The sequence below is a fragment of the Microcaecilia unicolor genome, chromosome 3 (assembly GCF_901765095.1).
Source record: "Microcaecilia unicolor chromosome 3, aMicUni1.1, whole genome shotgun sequence".
Taxonomy (NCBI): domain Eukaryota; kingdom Metazoa; phylum Chordata; class Amphibia; order Gymnophiona; family Siphonopidae; genus Microcaecilia; species Microcaecilia unicolor.
The window spans coordinates 221,542,807-221,561,576 of NC_044033.1; the positions used below are offsets into that span (position 1 = coordinate 221,542,807).

Here is an 18,770-nt window from a genome sequence, read left to right on the forward strand (position 1 = left end):
CAAAGGGGACCCTTAGAAAGAAAAGGTGGCACAGCTGTTAGTTCCTCAATCTTATCACAGGCAAATCATGAAATTAGCTCAGTTACTTGTTAGGGGGTCACTTGGGGGAGGGGAAAACCTGGGAGCATATACTGGCCCAGTTTTTCTGGCTAGGGTTGTATAAACAAACAGTGCTTTACTGTCAATCCTGCCTGACCTGCCAGTTAAGCAGGCCTGCAAAGGGTCTGATGCAGAATGGTACAAACCTGCTTTTGTCAGTAGAAATTGGGCTCTCATAGCTGTAAATTGGGCTTTCTGAGGCCTCTCCCCTAGGAATCCAAGGCTTTATCTTACGGCTTTACATGTTTTTCTTATCTGACATGCCCATGTTTACATTGTTGTGTCTCTGAATCCTTCTGCCACAGCCAGAGACCATCACCTTCTCTTTTCAGTTAGTAACTGAGGAACAGAAACATTTCTTTTTTTCTGTGGAGGTGTATGCTATTTAACCCGGGCTCTGTCCACGTGTACGTATTTGATTGGTCATTCTGGTCAGGTCCTGCCCCACTTGGTTCAGCAGAGCAGGAGTATAACTACATTATATATTGGTATTTTTTAGAGGAAATTCTTTGAGCTTTTTTTTTCTTTGTCTTTTTGCTTTGGTATTCCATCTCTGTGCACTGTGGAGATACAGTCACAATCTCTGCAGGCCAGACTCTTCATTGTCCCCTCCTCATGCACAGGAGTTTAGAGACTGCCATGAATACTATCCATCTGAAACCAGAAGCTATGTGAGCTGATTATTCTGCTGGTATCTTATTAAAGGAATCATTCGTATCCTATTTCCTGGGTGAATGTGAGTTTGCAGTCTTGGCAAATTTGTCATCCAAAAATACAAAGGAACCCGCAGTTACAAGCTAGATCAAATGGTGCAGTCAGCAGAATATTTTTTGGATGACAATTGTGACAAGGAAACAGGTAGGGCTGCTACTAAAAGCTTAACTGCCCCTTTCAGACCCTCCACTTACAGTAGGAATAAGCCTTACCAGTCTCTGCTCCCTCATCAATCCAGCATCTGCCTGCTCTCTTCCCCTTCCACCCAGTGTCTGCCTGCCCTATTCCTCTTCCATCTAATGTCTGCCCCCTCCCTTGTCCCCTCACCCAGTGCCTGCCCCATCCCTCCCCTTCCATCCAGGATGTCCCCTCTCGCCCCCTCATTCATCCATGAGCAGAGTGGCCACGCTTAGCTGGCCGACTGGCTTCCCCATATCGCATGCAAATGAGCCGGGTTGCAAAAGCAACGAGCAGCTCATTTGCATGTTAATTACAAAGCACATATATTTATATGGTGGACATTCTGTTTTTTGGATGGACCGTGCAGGTCTTTTTCTGCCATCATCTATTATGTTATGTTATGTTGTCATGCAAAAAAGATACCAATAATCTATAAACTTGCCAGCAGGTGGCACCAAACCTCTATAGAAGAGAAAAATGTCAGACCTAGCCACATTTTTCAGGAATATTTACCAGTGCAAAGCACCTCAGTTCTATTGCTACAGCTTGTCTGTCCCTGTAAACATAGGTGCCAACACTTCAAAATGAAACATACAGGGAGCAGCTATTGGAACGGTGAGTGTGCACTCTCACCCTATCACCATGTTCTCAACTTGCTCACTTCTGCAACACGAACTCCTAGGGACAGAATTGAAAGGAAGGAACCAGGAAAAGTGAGACCAATTAAGCCCTAGTGCCTGACCTGACTCTGGAAGTATAGGGGGATGAATGGTGGTGGAAAGATAAGACATTGGGGAGGAGGGAGGGTCTCAGAAACAGGAGGATGAGGAAAGGGAGGTTGAAAGGATCTGGGGTACACATTTCCCAGGCTGGTCTGAGCATGTTATGCAAATTCATAGGACGGGAGAAGAGACTAAAGCAAGACACACAATATATTAGTATATACTTTATTAATATTTCTATGTTTATATCTAGAAACATATTCACTTCCTGATGCAGAAGTTATTTTTCTGCCAGTAGGAGTGAATGGTAACATCATCTCAAAAAAAGACAGAGAAGAGCAATAAAAATGATTAAAGGGGATGAAACGACTCCCTTATGAAGAAACTGCTGAACCTGGGGTTCTTCAGATAGGAAAGGAGACGACAGAGGGGATACAATAAAGGTTTATAAAATCATAGGCATGGTGAAACAAATACATAGAGAAACTAACAGAGAGCTGACTTTGAAGTTTGCCACAGGTACAAAACACCTTCAGATTTTGGAACCTGCTTCCTAAGATCTGAATTATCTTATTCTAATCTTAAAAGAGGTCTGAAAACACACCTTTTCTTTAGCTTTTAATTTTTCCAATATCTGGCATGTCTGTTTTTTTTTTTTTGCAATCAGATAGCAGGTTTGGCACAATAGGGGGGGGGGGGTTATGGGGGTGGTTGGAAAGATTGTGCTGTGTTTCTGTCCTATATTTTAATGGAGTTTTCCTCTTGCTTTGTTCTGTTGACTTTTTAGACCCTCATCAAAATATGTCCACAGCAAACCCTCCTCTTCATGCAGTTAACAGAAACGATGTGGGTGAACTGAACCTCGGTGTTGGAGGGTAAATCTCAGGCATACAAATGACGCAACTTTCAAAATTGCACCTCATACCTGGAGCAGGCGTTAAAGAGTTTCAGTTTCCCTTCCTTCCTGCCTACATTGACAGCAAAGTTCCTGTGCACTAAAGGAGCTCAATTCTATAAAGGGTGCAAAAAGGCGCCAAAGATCTGAGCGCTAAGCACATTAGTGCAGCAAATCTGTCTTAGAATACCAGAGTAAGTCAGTGGTTATGTGCCGGCATTCAGGTGCGCACTCTTACACCATGTCAGTAGCAAACTTAAATGCACGTATCTAAATGTGGTATTGTGCGCCCTTCCCATGTGAACACCCCCCTTGAAGATATGCGCTAGATCGCTGAGGCGCCAAGTTACAGAACAGTAGCTAACTGCACTTAAGTGTGTACCTGCCGTTTCACTGTTCCCCCCTCCCCCCCTGACCATTTTGGCACATACAGTAACTGCTGCTGTAGCGCAGAAGTTACGTGCCAAACGTCTGGTGCCCTCTATAGAATGAGGGTGACAAGTGAAATGAACAGGAACCATCCACACCCCTACTCTCTTTGGCTCTACCCCTGTCCGTATTAGTTCTTCATGACTTTCCCCTCATTCTTCTTGGCTTCATTAACTGTAGTCTGCATGTGCTTCTGCCTCTCCCCACTCTCAATGGTTCCCTATTACTCTCCGGTATCTCTGGCTCCTGGTGCCTTTGTCTGGGATTCTCTGACCTGTCTCTAGATCTGTCTCTCCCTGTGTAATTCTCTTTCATTCCTTTATCCTCTGTCTCCCTCTTCACTATGGTTTAGGTCTTACCTTTTCTCCACATGCTCTCTCTCACCCAGATTTGTCCCTTAACCAGCAGCAGCCTGTGAGAGAGGTGAGTCAGAAGGAGAGTGACAGAAGCAGAACCAGGTCCTCTTATGAGCCAGCAGCAGCTCTTCAACTGAGCCTGTGACAGGAGGGAGGGAACAAAACACAGGAATCTCATAGAAGAGCTGGGAAACTGTCAGTCTAGTTACTCTCAGGGAACTGCTGAGACACCTTTTTAGTTTCACAGGTCCTGATCCCACTTCTGTCACTGAGACCCCCTCCCCACATTCAAAGGCTCTAATCCCATCTGTCCCGTTCACTGTGTCACTGAGACCCTCCTCCTACTCTGAAAAATCAACTCCCAGATTATACATCAGACCCCTGAGTCTGACTCTCTCATTCCCAGTCTGGCACTGGGCGGATTCTCAGAGCTCCGCTATTTTTACCTTCTTTATTGAAAGGAGGACTGAAATACGGCCAGAGTTTCTCAGTGAAGGTGTGGGTGAAGGTGAAGAGATGAGATTTATTATCTGCATTGTAAAATGAGACCTTTCCTGCCTCATAGTCCAGGAAAATCCCCACTGCCTGTGGTCTCACACTCAGGGGGAGTAGGGTCCAGAAGGAGGTGCAGGCCCAGTATTGATCTCCCTCCCTCAGTACCACTGTCCAGTATCCATTCTCAGGAGTTTGTGAGATCTCCCCCTTCCTGCTCACAGAATCTTCACAAACCCCCAAATCCCAGTCAGTCTCGTCGTCTCCCACCTCCACCTCCCAGTAATGTCTCCCTGAGGTGAAGCTCTCACACCCCAGGACACAGGGAAAAGTATCAAATCTCTGGGGATTGTCCAGCAGGTTCTGTCTTGTGTCTCCGTCTTTGACACTTTTCAGATCCTCAGACAGGATGAGATAAGGATAAGCAGTTTCAGGATCCAGAGTCACATTCACTGAAAGGAGGAGACACATTAATATTAATAGCAAGAACATATCCACCCCTAACCCTCATTAGACAGTTTCTCATTCACTCAGGTATTCACTGACTGAACTCTGCTATTAGCTGTCATGAACACATCACAACTGTAATAAATATTCTAATTGGTTCACTTAGACTCCACTCACCTCTATGCTCCTATACCTCTGTGCACATTATCAGTACATTCAGGGTTGCCAGGTGGAAAATTTTTTTCTAGCCCAATCCAGCCCAAAAACCAGCCCAAAACCCGCCCAAACACAAACCCCGCCCCTGACACCCCCACCCCCGCGTCATTACCCCCGCCCCCGCCGTCACCGGCCCCGCCCCCCACGTCACCGGCCCCGCCTCCCACGTCATCGGCCCCGCCTCCCACGTCATCGGCCCGCCCAAAACGTCACTAACCCCGCCCAAAAAACGTCACTAACCCCGCCCCCCGCGGCAGAAAAAGGCAAAAAGCCGCCCAAAAAACCGCACAGAAACCCAAAAAGCCGCCCAAAAAACCGCAACCTGCCGCGGGCAAAAATTTCCCGCGGCGGGTCGTGGAAAACCGCCCAATTGGGCGGTAAAACCGCCCACCTGGCAACACTGAGTACATTGTTGAACACAAAGAGGTTGGATAAAAACATGAGCCGGGATGACATCAAAAAGCTGAAGCCACTTTTAGGTTAATCAGTTTCTCCTCCCCTGCGCAGTCGTCATCCTTATACACTCAAAAAACCCCAAACCTATGAGCTGCTGCATCCACCTTATCATTCCTTACTGCTGGTGGCATTTTTATTTAATCTCACTTATATTTTCAAGCATGCCAGCTTGTGCAGTATACAGATGTACACAGAGGAAGTATAATAACCAAATAACTTTTCATAGGTAGAGTGGTAATTTATTATAAATTGTAATCAGTGTGTCATTTGGAGGGGCTAGTTATAGGGACACCCTAGCATATATCATATTCATGCAGATATTTTTTTCTCCTTGTAAAGGACCACTAAAACAGACATCATGTTATGAGAATCAGGTGCTCAACATTCAGAGTTTCTATGTATTTAATTACTTATTTATGATGTTTGTATCCCACATCTAATATAATAAAACGCACCCTCAACGTTCTGAGGACAACGTTCTGAAGCCATCTGACGTCACTCCCAGGCTGAAGGGTTCGTGGATTCATGGTGTGAAGCCTTCAAGCCAGCCAGCCGTCTCTGCCCCGCCCTCGCGTCAAACGTCATGACGTCGAGGGCGGAAAAAAAAACCAAACAAATCCGGCAGCGCAGCGTCAGGGAAGGAGGCGGCGCTCCCGACGTCTCTAGCCTTCCCTTCGCTGTGTTCCGCCTACTTCTGACGTAAAGGATGACGTCAGAAGAAGGCGGAACACAGCGAAGGAAAGGCTAGACGTCGGGAGCGCCACCTCCTTCCCTGACGCTTCGCTGCCGGAACCGCCACGGAGGTAAATTTAAAAAAAAGAAAAAAAAAAAGGGATGTTGGGGGGAGAGAAGAGGGTGGCCAGTAAAGTTCAACAATGGGAGCGGGAGGGCAGGGGAGAAACGACAGCATGGATGCGAAAGGGGGGGGGCATGGATGCGATGGGGGGGGGAAGAGGGCGGGCCAGGCTGGGACATGGGAGAGAGAGGAGCATGGATGCGAGGGGGGTCATGGAAGGGAGAGAGGGGACTTGCTGGAAAAGGATGAATAGAGGCGGCAGGGGACAGAGAAGCATGGATTGGGAGGGCAGGGCTTAGGGAGAGAGGGGAATTGCTGGAAAGGGATGAATGGAGGGGGCAGGGGACAGAGGAGCATGGATGGGCATGGATTGGGAGGGCAGGGCTCAGGGAGAGGGGAATTGCTGGATAGGGATGAATGGAGGGGACAGATGGGCATGGATGGATATGGATTGCAGGGCAGGCCTCAGGGAGAGAGGGGAATTGCTGGATAGGGATGAATGGAGGGGACAGGTGACAGAGGAGCATGGATGGGCATGGATTGGGAGGGCAGGGCTCAGGGAGAGAGGGGAATTGCTGGAAAAGGATGAATGGAGGGGGCAGGGGACAGATGGGCATGGATTGGGAGGGCAGGGCTCACACTCTCTCTCATATACAATGTCTTTCTGACTCTCACTCTCACACACTCTGTCTCACACTGTATCACATTCACTCTCTATGTGCCACACAGTCACTCACACACTCGCTTGGTCTCATACACTCACTCTCACAGAGAATCTGTGTCTCACACACACTCTCTCTCTCACCCACACACTCTCTCTCACACTGTCTCACATACACACTTGCACACACTCTCTCACAAACACACTCACACCCAGACTCACTCTCTCTCTCACACACACACACTCACACTTTCACTGACTCTCAAACAGTCACTCTCACATACACTCTCCCAAACATACACATTCCGAGGAAAACCTTGCTAGCGCCCGTTTCATTTGTGTCAAAAACGGGCCTTTTTTACTAGTTAAACATGAATTAGGTTGAAACCCTGGAGCATTTAAAATATTATTTTTCCTGTGCCTAGATCAAAATAGAAAGATGGTTTTTGGGAACTTGCTCCTTTTGTTTTGTGGAATCCAGTGGTATATTATAAAAATGTACTTAATATTGTTTATTACTACTATTTAGTACTATACAGCAGAAGTTAAACAAGTCGATTTCATGCCTTCTAATATACATTTTTAACAGCATTTTCTCAGTTATTACCCAAATGCAAACACAACTTGGAGATGTTCTGGTGGCTCCGCTGACTGACCTCCTCAATACTTTCTTAGAGACTGGAGTGGTCCCAGAGGAGAAGGGCGGATGTGGTCCCTTTGCACAAGAGTGGAAGTAAGGAGGAGATTGGGAAATACAGACCAGACAGTCTGACCTCAGTGGTGAGTAAACTAATGGAAACACTTCTAAAGCAGAGGATTGTGAGGTTTCTTGAATTGAATGGAATATAGGGCCTGAGCCAGCATGGCTTCACTAGAGGCAGGTCATGTCAGACAAATTTAATTGATTTCTTCGACTGTGTGACCAAACAGTTGGACATGGGAAGGGCGCTAGATGTGGTATACTTAGATTTCAGCAAAGCCTTTGACATGGTTCCGCACAGACGACTGAAAAATAAATTGAGTGCCCTCGGTATAGGACCTAGAGTAACTGATTGGGTTAAAAATTGGTTGAATGGAAGGAAGGAAGGGAAAGGGAAATGGAGCTTGCTCTGAAGAAAGGAATGTTTATCAGTGGATTACCGCAGGGATCGGTCCTCGGGCCAGCTCTTTTTAACATCTTTGTGAGCCATATTGCGGAACGGCTATCTGGTAAGGTTTGTCTCTTTGCGGATGATACCAAACTTTGCAACAGGGTGGACACCAAAGAGGGTGTGAATGACATAAGGAAGGACCTAGTGAAGCTGGAGGAATGGTCCGATATTTGGAAACTAAGATTTAATGCTAAAAAATGCAGGGTCATGCACTTGGGTCACAAGAATCCAAAGGAACGGTACAATATAGGGGTGAAGTGCTTCTGTGTATGAAGGAAGAGAGGGACTTGGAGGTGACTGTGTCTGATGACCTTAAAGCTTCCAAACAGGTAGCAAAAGCGACAGTCAAAGCCAGAAGGATGCTTGGATCCAAGAGAGGGATGACCAGCAGGAAAAAAGAGGTGATAGTGCCCTTGTATAAGTCTCTGGTGAGGCCCCATTTAGAGTACTGTGTGCAGTTCTGGAGACCGCACCTACAGAAAGATATAAACAGGATGGAGTCGGTCCAGAGGACAGCTACAAAATTGTTAAGCAGTCTTGAACACAAAACATATAGGGACAGGCTTATGAACCTCAACATGTATATGCTGGAAGAAATATTCTGGAACGAGGGGGCACACGATGAAGTTAAGGAATCTAAGAAAGTATTATTTCATGGTAAGGGTGGTGGAAGCATGGAATAGCCTCCCGGTGGAGGTTGTGGAGGCAAGGACTGTGTCAGAATTTAAGAAAGTGTGGGACAAGCACATGGAATACCTTAGGAAAAGGAAGACTTTGGGCTTACAGATGATGGGCAGACTGGATGGGCCATTTGGCCTTTATCTGCCGTCATGTTTCAATGTTATTAAATTTTGGATGTTACTGAATTCTATTAATATTCTGCCTTGGTGTATTTCCAGTTTTGGCACAGTATCAGCCTTATTTTCGAAAGTGATGGGCGCCCATATTTCGACCCAAATCGGGAGATGGATGCCCATCTCGCAAAGGTGCCCAAATCGGTATAATCGAAAGCCAATTTTGGGCGTCTTCAACTGCACTCTGTCGCGGGAACGAACAAAGTTGACGTCGGCGTGTCGAAGACGGTACTGGGGCGTGTTTATCGGCAGAGGAGAGATGGGCGGCCGATAATCGAAAAAAGAAAGGCGTTTTTACTGCAAATTTGGGTCACTTTTTTTGGACCCTTTTTTTTTTCCACGAACAAGTCCCAAAAAAAGTGCCCTAAATGACCAGATGACCACCGGAGGGAATCAGGAATCACTACCCCTGACTCCCCCAGTGGTCACTAACCCCCTCCCACCAAAAAAAAAAAACTTTAACAACTTTTTTTTCCAGCCTGTATGCCAGCCTCAAATGCCATACCCAGCTCCATCACAGCAGTATGCAGGTCCCTGGAGCAGTTGTTAGTGGGTGCAGTGGACTTCACCCAGGTGTACCCAGGCCCATCCCCCCCCCACCTGTTACACTTGTGGTGGTAAATGGGAGCGCTACAAACTGCCCCCAAAACCCACTGTACCCACATCTAGGTGCCCCCTTCAGCCATAAGTGCTGTGGTAATGGTGTAGAGTTGTGGGCAGTGGGTTTTGGGATTTGGGGGGCTCAGCACCCAAGGGAAGGGAGCTATGGACTTGGGAGGTATTTAACTTTTTTTTTTTACTTGTTACAAGTGCCCCCTAGGGTGCCCGGTTGGTGTCCTGGCATGTGAGGGGGACCAGGGCATTACGAATCCTGGCCCCTCCCACAACCAAATGCCTTGGATTTGTTAGTTTTTGAGCTGGGTGCCTTCGGTTTCCATTATCGCTGAAAAACGAAACCGCCCAGCTCAAATCCGCACAAATCCAATGTATTTGCCCGGCACAAACCATATTATCAAAAAAAAAGATGGATGCCCATTTTTTTTTTTTTGAAAATATGGTCTGTCCCGCCCCTTCACGTACCCGTTCTCAGAGATAGACGCTCATGGAGATGGGCGTTCGATTATGCCCCTCCACGTCATCACAAGGACAAAATATATGAAAACCAACAGACTGCATTTGGGGCGTTTAATTATGTTTAAACAGAGATCTGCATGAAAGAAAATATTTATTTTTATTATTTTGACTTATTAAAACCACTTGTCCCTGAAACATGCTCAAAACAGAATAATCCATTTGTACAAAAGAGATGAGTTGAAGATGTGGATTCCATGTATTCCAATGAAAGAGTTTAATTTTACTTCCAATCTTTAGGCTTCCCAAGGCAGATTACAACAACAGTTAAGATGAACCCATCAGGATACTCTCACTGAAATTTGGCCATGCATTACTGTATTGTATAGAACAGCGTAAAAAACATGAGCACAAAATACAGCCTTTGTGCTGTTTCCACCAGCTACAATAATTTTTGAAGCTGTTTTAGTGATATTCAGTTTTATTTCATGATATTCATATCTTCATATGGGAAGCTTTCAAATAAATTAAAATCCGTCAAATAAGTTAATAAAAAATCTTTTGTCCTCCACCTTGTAAGGAACTGCCTATCCAACTGGAACAGCTTTTGACTTTTTACAGATTGACCACGTATAGGCAGTCCCTTTTTTTCTAATAATCTTTTTGCTATTGTTTTCAGTAGCATTTCCTATTGTTTTGGGTGAACCAGTATGTCAGCAACCTCCACCTACTGCCAGCAAGCTCTGCCTACTGGCTTCAGCCCATATAATGGGCTACATAGGCTCACCCCGCCTCCTGTCTTATCTAACCTCCTTGGTTGAAAATCATCCAGTCCTGCTTAGTGCTATGTGGGAGGGGTTCCAGTGCCCTCTGTACTGGTAAAGGGAGACCCCTACCCAAACCTCCCCCCTCCCCCAGCATGATCCCTTTCTCTTAGCATCAGGGGAGCAGCATTTCTTTTCTGCAAATGCCCCCTCCTCTGCCAACTTCAATCTGAAGCTCAATGCCCCATAGTTTTACAGGACCTCACAAGCCTCATAAGGGATGAACGTCAAACTGAAACCAAACTAGGAGACATGTTCTGCCACAAAATGCTGCTGTCCTGCTCCCAGTGACAGAGGATCAGGACTGCACTAATTAATCTTTATAGGTTTATCCAGTTTAGCTTTGGCTCATTAGGCCTGGGGGAGGGGAGGAATGACGGGAATTAATAACCTGATTTTCACATGAAAACTACTTCATAAAATTCTGACTGGTAAAAACTATGCACTTTATATAGAAAATAGGAGCCATGCCTAGTACATAGATTTTCTGCAAGCGAAATTTATGTGAGCATCGAGTGCACAAGTCTTCTCAGTCAGCGCTGAGCCTGCTAACGCAGCTAAATAGTCGCGTAGTTTTTGATACATTTCAGCTAATGCTTATGATATTTCTTATAGATGGTAAAATTATGTCTTACCTGATAATTTTCTTTCCTTTAGCTGCAGCAGATGAATCCATCAACTGGTGGGTTGTGTCCATCTACCAGCAGGTGGAGATAGAGATCACCGACTTCAGTGAGTGGTATTGGACTACCAGCCCCTCTGCAAGCTAGTATATGTCTCATCACAAAGCAACAGTAGCTCCAAACAACCAGAAAACCTTCCTCACCCAAAGAGAAACAACATCAGAACCCTTCATAACAAATTGAAGAGAAAATTGTCTCCAAAAGTAGAACCTCTATAACAACTAGAAAACAAAGAAACATGTGGAACAGAGAGAAACAACAACAACTTCCCCTAGTGAACAGATCAAAAATCACGACGGTAAATCAGGGAGGGATGCTGGATTCATCTGCTGCAGCTAAAGGAAAGAAAATTATCAGGAAAGACATAATTTTACCTTCCTTAACGCAGGCAGCAGATGAATCCATCAACTGGTGGGATGTATCAAAGCAGTATCTAAACAGGGAGGGAACCCGTCGCCCCCCTAGTCAAAACTGCTGATCCAAAAGCAGCATTGGATCTGGCTGCCACATCCACTCTATAATGCTTGGAAATAGAGTGAGCAGAAGACCAAGTAGCCACCCGAGAGATCTCTTGTAAAGACAAAACCGACGACTCCGCCCATGAAGTCGCCTGCGCTCTAGTGGAGTGTGCCCGCAAAGGCGTAGGCGCAACCCGACCAGCTAACAAGTACACTGAGGAAATAGCCTCTTTAAGCCATCTAGCAATAGTCGGTTTAGAAGCTGCTAAGCCACGACGAGAACCAGAAAGAAGAACAAACAAATGGTCTGTACGTCTAAAGTCATTAGACATCTCCAAGTAACGTAGGAGGACGCGATGCACATCCAACAAATGAAGTTTATGAAACGTCCCTGGGAAGTCCTCCTCCCAAAAGGAAGGCAGAAAAAGAGGCTGATTGAGATGAAAAACTGAGATAACCTTCGGCAAAAAGGAAGGCACCGTGCGCAACGTAACTCCCGCTTCCGAGAACTGCAGAAAAGGATCTCGACAAGAGAGGGCTTGAAGCTCGGAAATTCTCCTCGCTGAAGTAATAGCTATTAAAAATACTGTCTTTAAGGTGAGGTCTTTCTCAGAAACCTTATGCAAAGGCTCAAAGGGAGAGTTCTGCATCGCCTTCAGAACCAGATTAAGGTTCCAAGCCGGACAGGGTTGACGTAAGGGAGGGCGCAGATGAAGAGCCCCCCACAAAAAACGAACCACGTCTGGATGCGCCACCAAAGGGGAGCCTGACACTCTACCCCGAAAACACGCCAGGGCTGCTAACTGCACCTGGAGCGAGTTATAGGCTAGACCTTTCTGTAATCCGTCTTGCAAAAAAGCCAAAAGCTGAGGCACCGAAGCCTGAAAAGGAGACCACGCACGCTCGTTACACCATGCCACAAAGGTGCGCCAAACACGGGCGTACGCCATGCAAGTGGTTCTCTTACGAGCCTGCAAAAGAGTGGCTATAACTACATCAGAATAGCCCTTTTTTCTCAAACGTGACCTCTCTCTCAATAGCCATGCCGTAAGACCAAAGTGGTAGGGATCCTCCATGTTTACTGGCCCCTGATGAAGAAGGCCGGGTAGGACCGGAAGCTTCAAAGGCGGTTCCTCCAGCAGACGAACTAGATCCGCATACCAAGGACGCCGAGGCCAATCTGGAGCCACCAGCACGACCCGACCTGGGTGCACAGCAATCCGCAGAAGAACTCGCCCGATTAATGGCCAGGGAGGAAACACATATAGAAGATCGCTGACCGGCCACTGTTGAAGAAGAGCGTCCAGCCCTGCAGAACTGGGCTCCTTCCTTCTGCTGAAAAACCGAGCTACCTTGGCATTGCTCTGGGTCGCCATGAGATCTATCATCGGCGTCCCCCAAGTCCGACATATCAACTGAAACACTTCGTCTGCCAACTCCCATTCCGTCGGATCCAGGACGTGTCGGCTGAGAAAATCTGCCTGAAGATTGCTGCTCCTCACAATGTGAGCCGCCGACAGGCACTCCAGATGAGCTTCCGCCCATTGAAGAAGTTGTGCCGCTTCTGTCGCCAGAGTTGAACTCCTGGTGCCGCCCTCACGATTGATGTAGGCTACTGCCGTCGTGTTGTCCGACAAAACTCAGACCTGGTTCCCCTCCACTAGGGACTGAAACTGCAGGAGGGCACAGAAAACTGCTCTGAGTTCCAGACGATTGATTGGCCAACCGGCCTCAGTCGATGACCATGTCCCCTGGGCACACCGTTGCAAAAAAAGAGCTCCCCAACCCAACAGGCTGGCATCCGTGACCACTACAATCCACTGAGGAATTGCCAGAGAAATACCCTTCCGTAAGTGAGGACTGTGGCACCACCACGTCAAGCTGTGCTTCGCCCTGGAAAGCCAAGGGAGCCTGCGCTGATAATCCTGACACACTGGGGACCACCTGCACAGAAGGGAAGACTGAAGTGGTCTCATGTGAGGTCTGGCCCAAGGAACTACCTCCAAGGTCGCTGCCATAGAACCGAGAAGTTGAACATAATCCCACACTCGAGGACTGGACAACCGGAGGAGACCGGCTATCTGAGAACGAAGCTTGAGAACACGTTCCTCCGGAAGGAAAACACGTCCCAACGCCATGTCGAAGCAAACACCTAGGTATTCCAGCTGTTGATAAGGAACCAACTGACTTTTGGGCAGATTGATTACCCAGCCCCAACGACCGCAACAGACAAATGACTCTGTCGGTAGCCCTGTGGCTTTCCTGAGCCGAATTGGCCCGAATCAGCCAGTCGTCCAAGTAGGGATGAACCCTGATCCCTTCCTTTCTTAAAAATGCTGCCACCACCACCACCATGACCTTGGAGAAAGTCCGAGGTGCTGTAGCAAGGTCAAAGGGAAGCGCCCTGAACTGGAAATGATGTCCGAGTACGGCAAAGCAGAGAAACCTTTGATGTGGCTGCCAAATAGGAAAGTGAAGATAGGCCTCCTTGAGGTCTAAAGCCGTGAAAAACTCTCCTGGCTGAACTGCTAATACCACGGACCGCAACGTTTCCATGCGAAAATGACGCACCCTCAAGCACTGATTGACCTTGCGGTGATCGAGAATGGGCCAAAAGGAACCTCCCTTTCGAGGTACCACGAAATAAATGGAATAACGACCCGTCCGAATCTCGGAAGGTGGAACAGGAACAATCGCCCCGAGATCCAACAGGGAACAGATAGTCTCTTGCTGAGCCACCCATTTGGCAGAAGATACACAACAGGATTCCAAGAAAACATTGCCGAAGGGGCGAAGAAAACTCTAGCTTGTAACCGTCTCTGATAATATCTAGAACCCAACTGTCTGACGTAATGTTGGCCCACTCTTCGAAGAACAAGGTCAGCAGACCTCCAATCTTTGGAACGGAAGAGTGAACCCGCGCCCCATCACTGTGAAGGATGTCCTGCAGGCCCTGGACACGAAGAGGAGGCTGCAGAGCGTTTATCATTGCGAAAGGAAGAACGCTGCTGAAAGCGGCTCCGCTGAAAGTTAGGAGCCGGCCGACCAGGACGATAACGGCGAACCTCTCTGAACCGAGATCGAGCAGAAGAAGAATTAGACGAGGGTCTCGCAGCAGACCGAGTTCTATCTTCAGGGAGACGTTGACCCTTCGAGTCACCCAAATCCTTGACAATCTTCTCTAAATCTTCTCCAAAGAGAAGCCTACCTCTGAAAGGAAGCCGAGTAAGTCTCTGCTTAGAGGCCAAATCTGCCGACCAATGGCGCAGCCATAACAGGCGGCAAGAAGACACCGTCAGAGCCATGAGCTTAGCTGAAGAACGAACCAAATCATAAAGGGAGTCAGCTAGATAAGCCAATCCAGATTCCAAAGAGGCCGAAACAGATTCTAAACGAGAACCTTCCTCCAGATCTTGCTCTTGCGCCTGATGAAGCCAACTAAGACATACCCTTGCTGAAAGGGTATGATACATACCTGTAGCAGTTGTTCTCCGAGGACAGCAGGCTGATTGTTCTCACGACTGGGTGACGTCCACGGCAGCCCCCACCAACCGGAAAGAAGCTTCGCGGGACGGTCGGCACGCAGGGCACGCCCACCGCGCATGCGCGGCCGTCTTCCCGCCCGTGCGCGACCGCTCCCGCCAGTTGAATGACTAGCAAAAAGATGAAACACACAACTCCAAAGGGGAGGAGGGAGGGTAGGTGAGAACAATCAGCCTGCTGTCCTCGGAGAACAACTGCTACAGGTATGTATCATACCCTTTCTCCGAGGACAAGCAGGCTGCTTGTTCTCACGACTGGGGTATCCCTAGCTCTCAGGCTCACTCAAAACAATAACCCAGGTCAATTGAACCTCGCAACGGCGAGGGTACAACAGAAATTGACCTACGAAGAACAACTAACTGAGAGTGCAGCCTGACCAGAATAAATTCGGGTCCTGGAGGGTGGAGTTGGATTTACACCCCAAACAGATTCTGCAGCACCGACTGCCCGAACCGACTGTCGCGTCGGGTATCCTGCTGGAGGCAGTAATGAGATGTGAATGTGTGGACAGATGACCACGTCGCAGCCTTGCAGATCTCTTCAATAGTGGCTGACTTCAAGTGGGCCACCGACGCTGCCATGGCTCTGACACTATGAGCCGTGACATGACCCTCAAGAGTCAGCCCAGCCTGGGCGTAAGTGAAGGAAATGCAATCTGCTAGCCAATTGGAGATGGTGCGTTTCCCGACAGCGACCCCTAGCCTGTTAGGGTCGAAAGAAATAAACAATTGGGCGGACTGTCTGTTGGGCTGTGTCCGCTCCAGATAGAAGGCCAATGCTCTCTTGCAGTCCAATGTGTGCAACTGACGTTCAGCAGGGCGGGTATGCGGCCTGGGGAAGAATGTTGGCAAGACAATTGACTGGTTAAGATGGAACTCTGACACCACCTTCGGCAGGAACTTTGGGTGGGTGCGGAGCACTACTCTGTTGTGATGAAATTTGGTATATGGAGCATGAGCTACTAGGGCTTGAAGCTCACTGACCCTACGAGCTGAAGTAACTGCCACCAAGAAAATGACCTTCCAGGTCAAGTACTTCAGATGGCAGGTATTCAGTGGCTCAAAAGGAGGTTTCATCAGCTGGGTGAGGACGACGTTGAGATCCCATGACACAGTAGGAGGCTTGATAGGGGGCTTTGACAAAAGCAAGCCTCTCATGAATCGAACGACTAAAGGCTCTCCAGAGATGGCTTTACCTTCCACACGATAATGGTAAGCACTAATCGCACTAAGGTGATTCCTTACTGAGTTGGTCTTGAGGCCAGACTCTGATAAGTGCAGAAGGTATTCAAGCAGGTTCTGTGCAGGGCAAGAGCGAGGTTCTAGGGCCTTGCTCTCACACCAAACGACAAACCTCCTCCACTTGAAAAAGTAACTCTTTTTAGTGGAATCCTTCCTAGAGGCAAGCAAGACCCGGGAGACACCCTCAGACAGACCCAACGCAGCGAAGTCTACGCCCTCAACATCCAGGCCGTGAGAGCCAGGGATTGAAGGTTGGGGTGCAGCAACGCTCCGTCGTTCTGCGAAATGAGAGTCGGAAAACACTCCAATCTCCACGGTTCTTCTGAGGACAACTCCAGAAGAAGAGGGAACCAGATCTGACGGGGCCAAAAGGGCGCTATCAGAATCATGGTGCCGCGGTCTTGCTTGAGCTTCAGTAAGGTCTTCCCCACCAAAGGTATGGGAGGATAAGCATACATGAGGCCGGTCCCCCAATGAAGGAGAAAGGCATCTGACGCTAGCCTGCCGTGTGTCTGAAGTCTGGAACAGAACAGAGGCAGCTTGTGGTTGGTCTGAGAGGCGAAAAGATCCACCGAGGGGGTGCCCCACTCTCGGAAGATCTTGCGTACCACTCTGGAATGGAGCGACCACTCGTGCGGTTGCATGACTCTGCTCAATCTGTCGGCCAGACTGTTGTTTACGCCTGCCAGGTATGTGGCTTGGAGGAGCATGCCGAACCGGCACGCCCAACGCCACATCCCGACGGCTTCCTGACACAGGGGGCGAGATCCGGTGCCCCCCTGCTTGTTGACGTAATACATTGCAACCTGATTGTCTGTCCGAATTTGGATAATTTGGTAGGACAGCCGATCTCTGAAAGCCTTCAGTGCGTTCCAGATCGCTCGGAGCTCCAGGAGGTTGATCTGTAGATCCTTTTCCTGGAGGGACCACAGACCCTGGGTGTGAAGCCCATCGACATGGGCTCCCCACCCCAGGCAAGATGCATCCGTCGTCAGCACTTTCGAAGGCTGCGGAATTTGGAATGGACGTCCCAGGGTCAAATTGGTCCGGATGGTCCACCAGAGCAGTGAAGTGCGGCAACTGGTGGAGAGGCGGATGACATCTTCTAGATTCCCGGTGGCTTGGAACCACTGGGAAGCTAGGGTCCATTGAGCGGATCTCATGTGAAGACGAGCCATGGGAGTCATGTGGAGGCCATATGACCCAGAAGTCTCAACATCTGCCGAGCTGTGACCTGCTGAGACGCTCTGGTCTGCAAAGCCAGGGCCAGGAGATTGGTGGCCCGCGCTTCGGGAAGGTAGGCCTGAGCCGTCTGGGTATTCAGCAGCGCTCCTATGAATTCCAGAGACTGGGATGGCTGGAGATGGGACTTTGGGTAATTTATCACAAACCCCAGCAGCTCCAGAAGTTGAATAGTGCACTGCATGGACCGGAGGGCTCCTGCCTCCGAGGTGTTCTTGACCAGCCAATCGTCGAGATATGGGAACACGTGCACTCCCAGCCTGCGTAGGTACGCCGCCACCACCACGAGGCACTTCGTAAACACTCGTGGGGCGGAGGCGAGCCCAAAGGGCAGCACACAATACTGAAAGTGCCGTGCGCCCAGGCGGAATCTGAGATACTGTCTGTGAGCTGGCAGTATCGGGATGTGAGTATATGCATCCTTTAAATCCAGGGAACATAGCCAATCGTTTTTCTGAATCATTGGCAGAAGGGTGCCCAAGGAAAGCATCCTGAACTTTTCTTTGACCAGGAATTTGTTCAGGCCTCTCAGGTCTAGGATGAGACGCATCCCCCCTGTTTTCTTTTCCACAAGGAAGTACCTGGAATAGAATCCCTGCCCTTCCTGCCCGGGTGGTACGGGCTCGACTGCATTGGCGCTGAGAAGGGCGGAGAGTTCCTCTGCAAGTACCTGCTTGTGATGGGAGCTGAAGGATTGAGCTCCCGGAGGACAATTTGGAGGCAGGGAGGCCAAATTCAGGGCGTATCCGCACCGCACTATTTGGAGAACCCACTGGTCGGAGGTTATGAGAGGCCACCTTTGGTGAAAAAATTTTAACCTCCCCCCGACCGGCAGATCGTCCGGTACGGACACTTTGAGGGCGGCTATGTTCCCGTGGATCCAGTCAAAAGCCCGTCCCTGGCTTTTGCTGTGGAGGTGCAGGGGGCTGCTTAGGCGCATGCTGTTGACGGGAACGAGCGCGCTGGGGCTGTCCCTGTGCCTGACGAGGCCTTCGGGCCGGCTGGTTGTACCTACGCTTTGCAAAAGAATAGGGTGCAGCCTGCCGGGCCCGGGAAAAACGTCCACCTGCTGAGGTGGATGCTGAAGGCGCCCGGTGGGAGAGCTTGTCGAGAGCGGTTTCCCGCTGATGCAGTTGGTCCACCATCTGCTCGACCTTCTCACCAAAAATGTTATCCCCCCGGCAAGGGACGTCAGCCAGTCTCTGCTGGGTGCGGTTGTCCAGGTCAGAGGCACGCAGCC

At 48.8% G+C, this 18,770-nt stretch overlaps 1 protein-coding gene across 1 annotated transcript in view; it reads right to left on the reverse strand.

Annotated features, from left to right (window-relative positions):
• Positions 1 to 1,926: 1,926 nt before the first annotated feature.
• Positions 1,927 to 18,770, reverse strand: part of LOC115466330 (E3 ubiquitin-protein ligase TRIM39-like) — a 40,319-nt gene continuing 23,475 nt past the window's right edge. Inside the window, exon 7 of the mRNA XM_030197506.1 lies at positions 1,927 to 4,339. Coding sequence (XP_030053366.1) covers positions 3,792 to 4,339 — 548 coding nt within the window. The 3' untranslated portion in view covers positions 1,927 to 3,791. The remainder of the gene's footprint in view (positions 4,340 to 18,770) is intronic.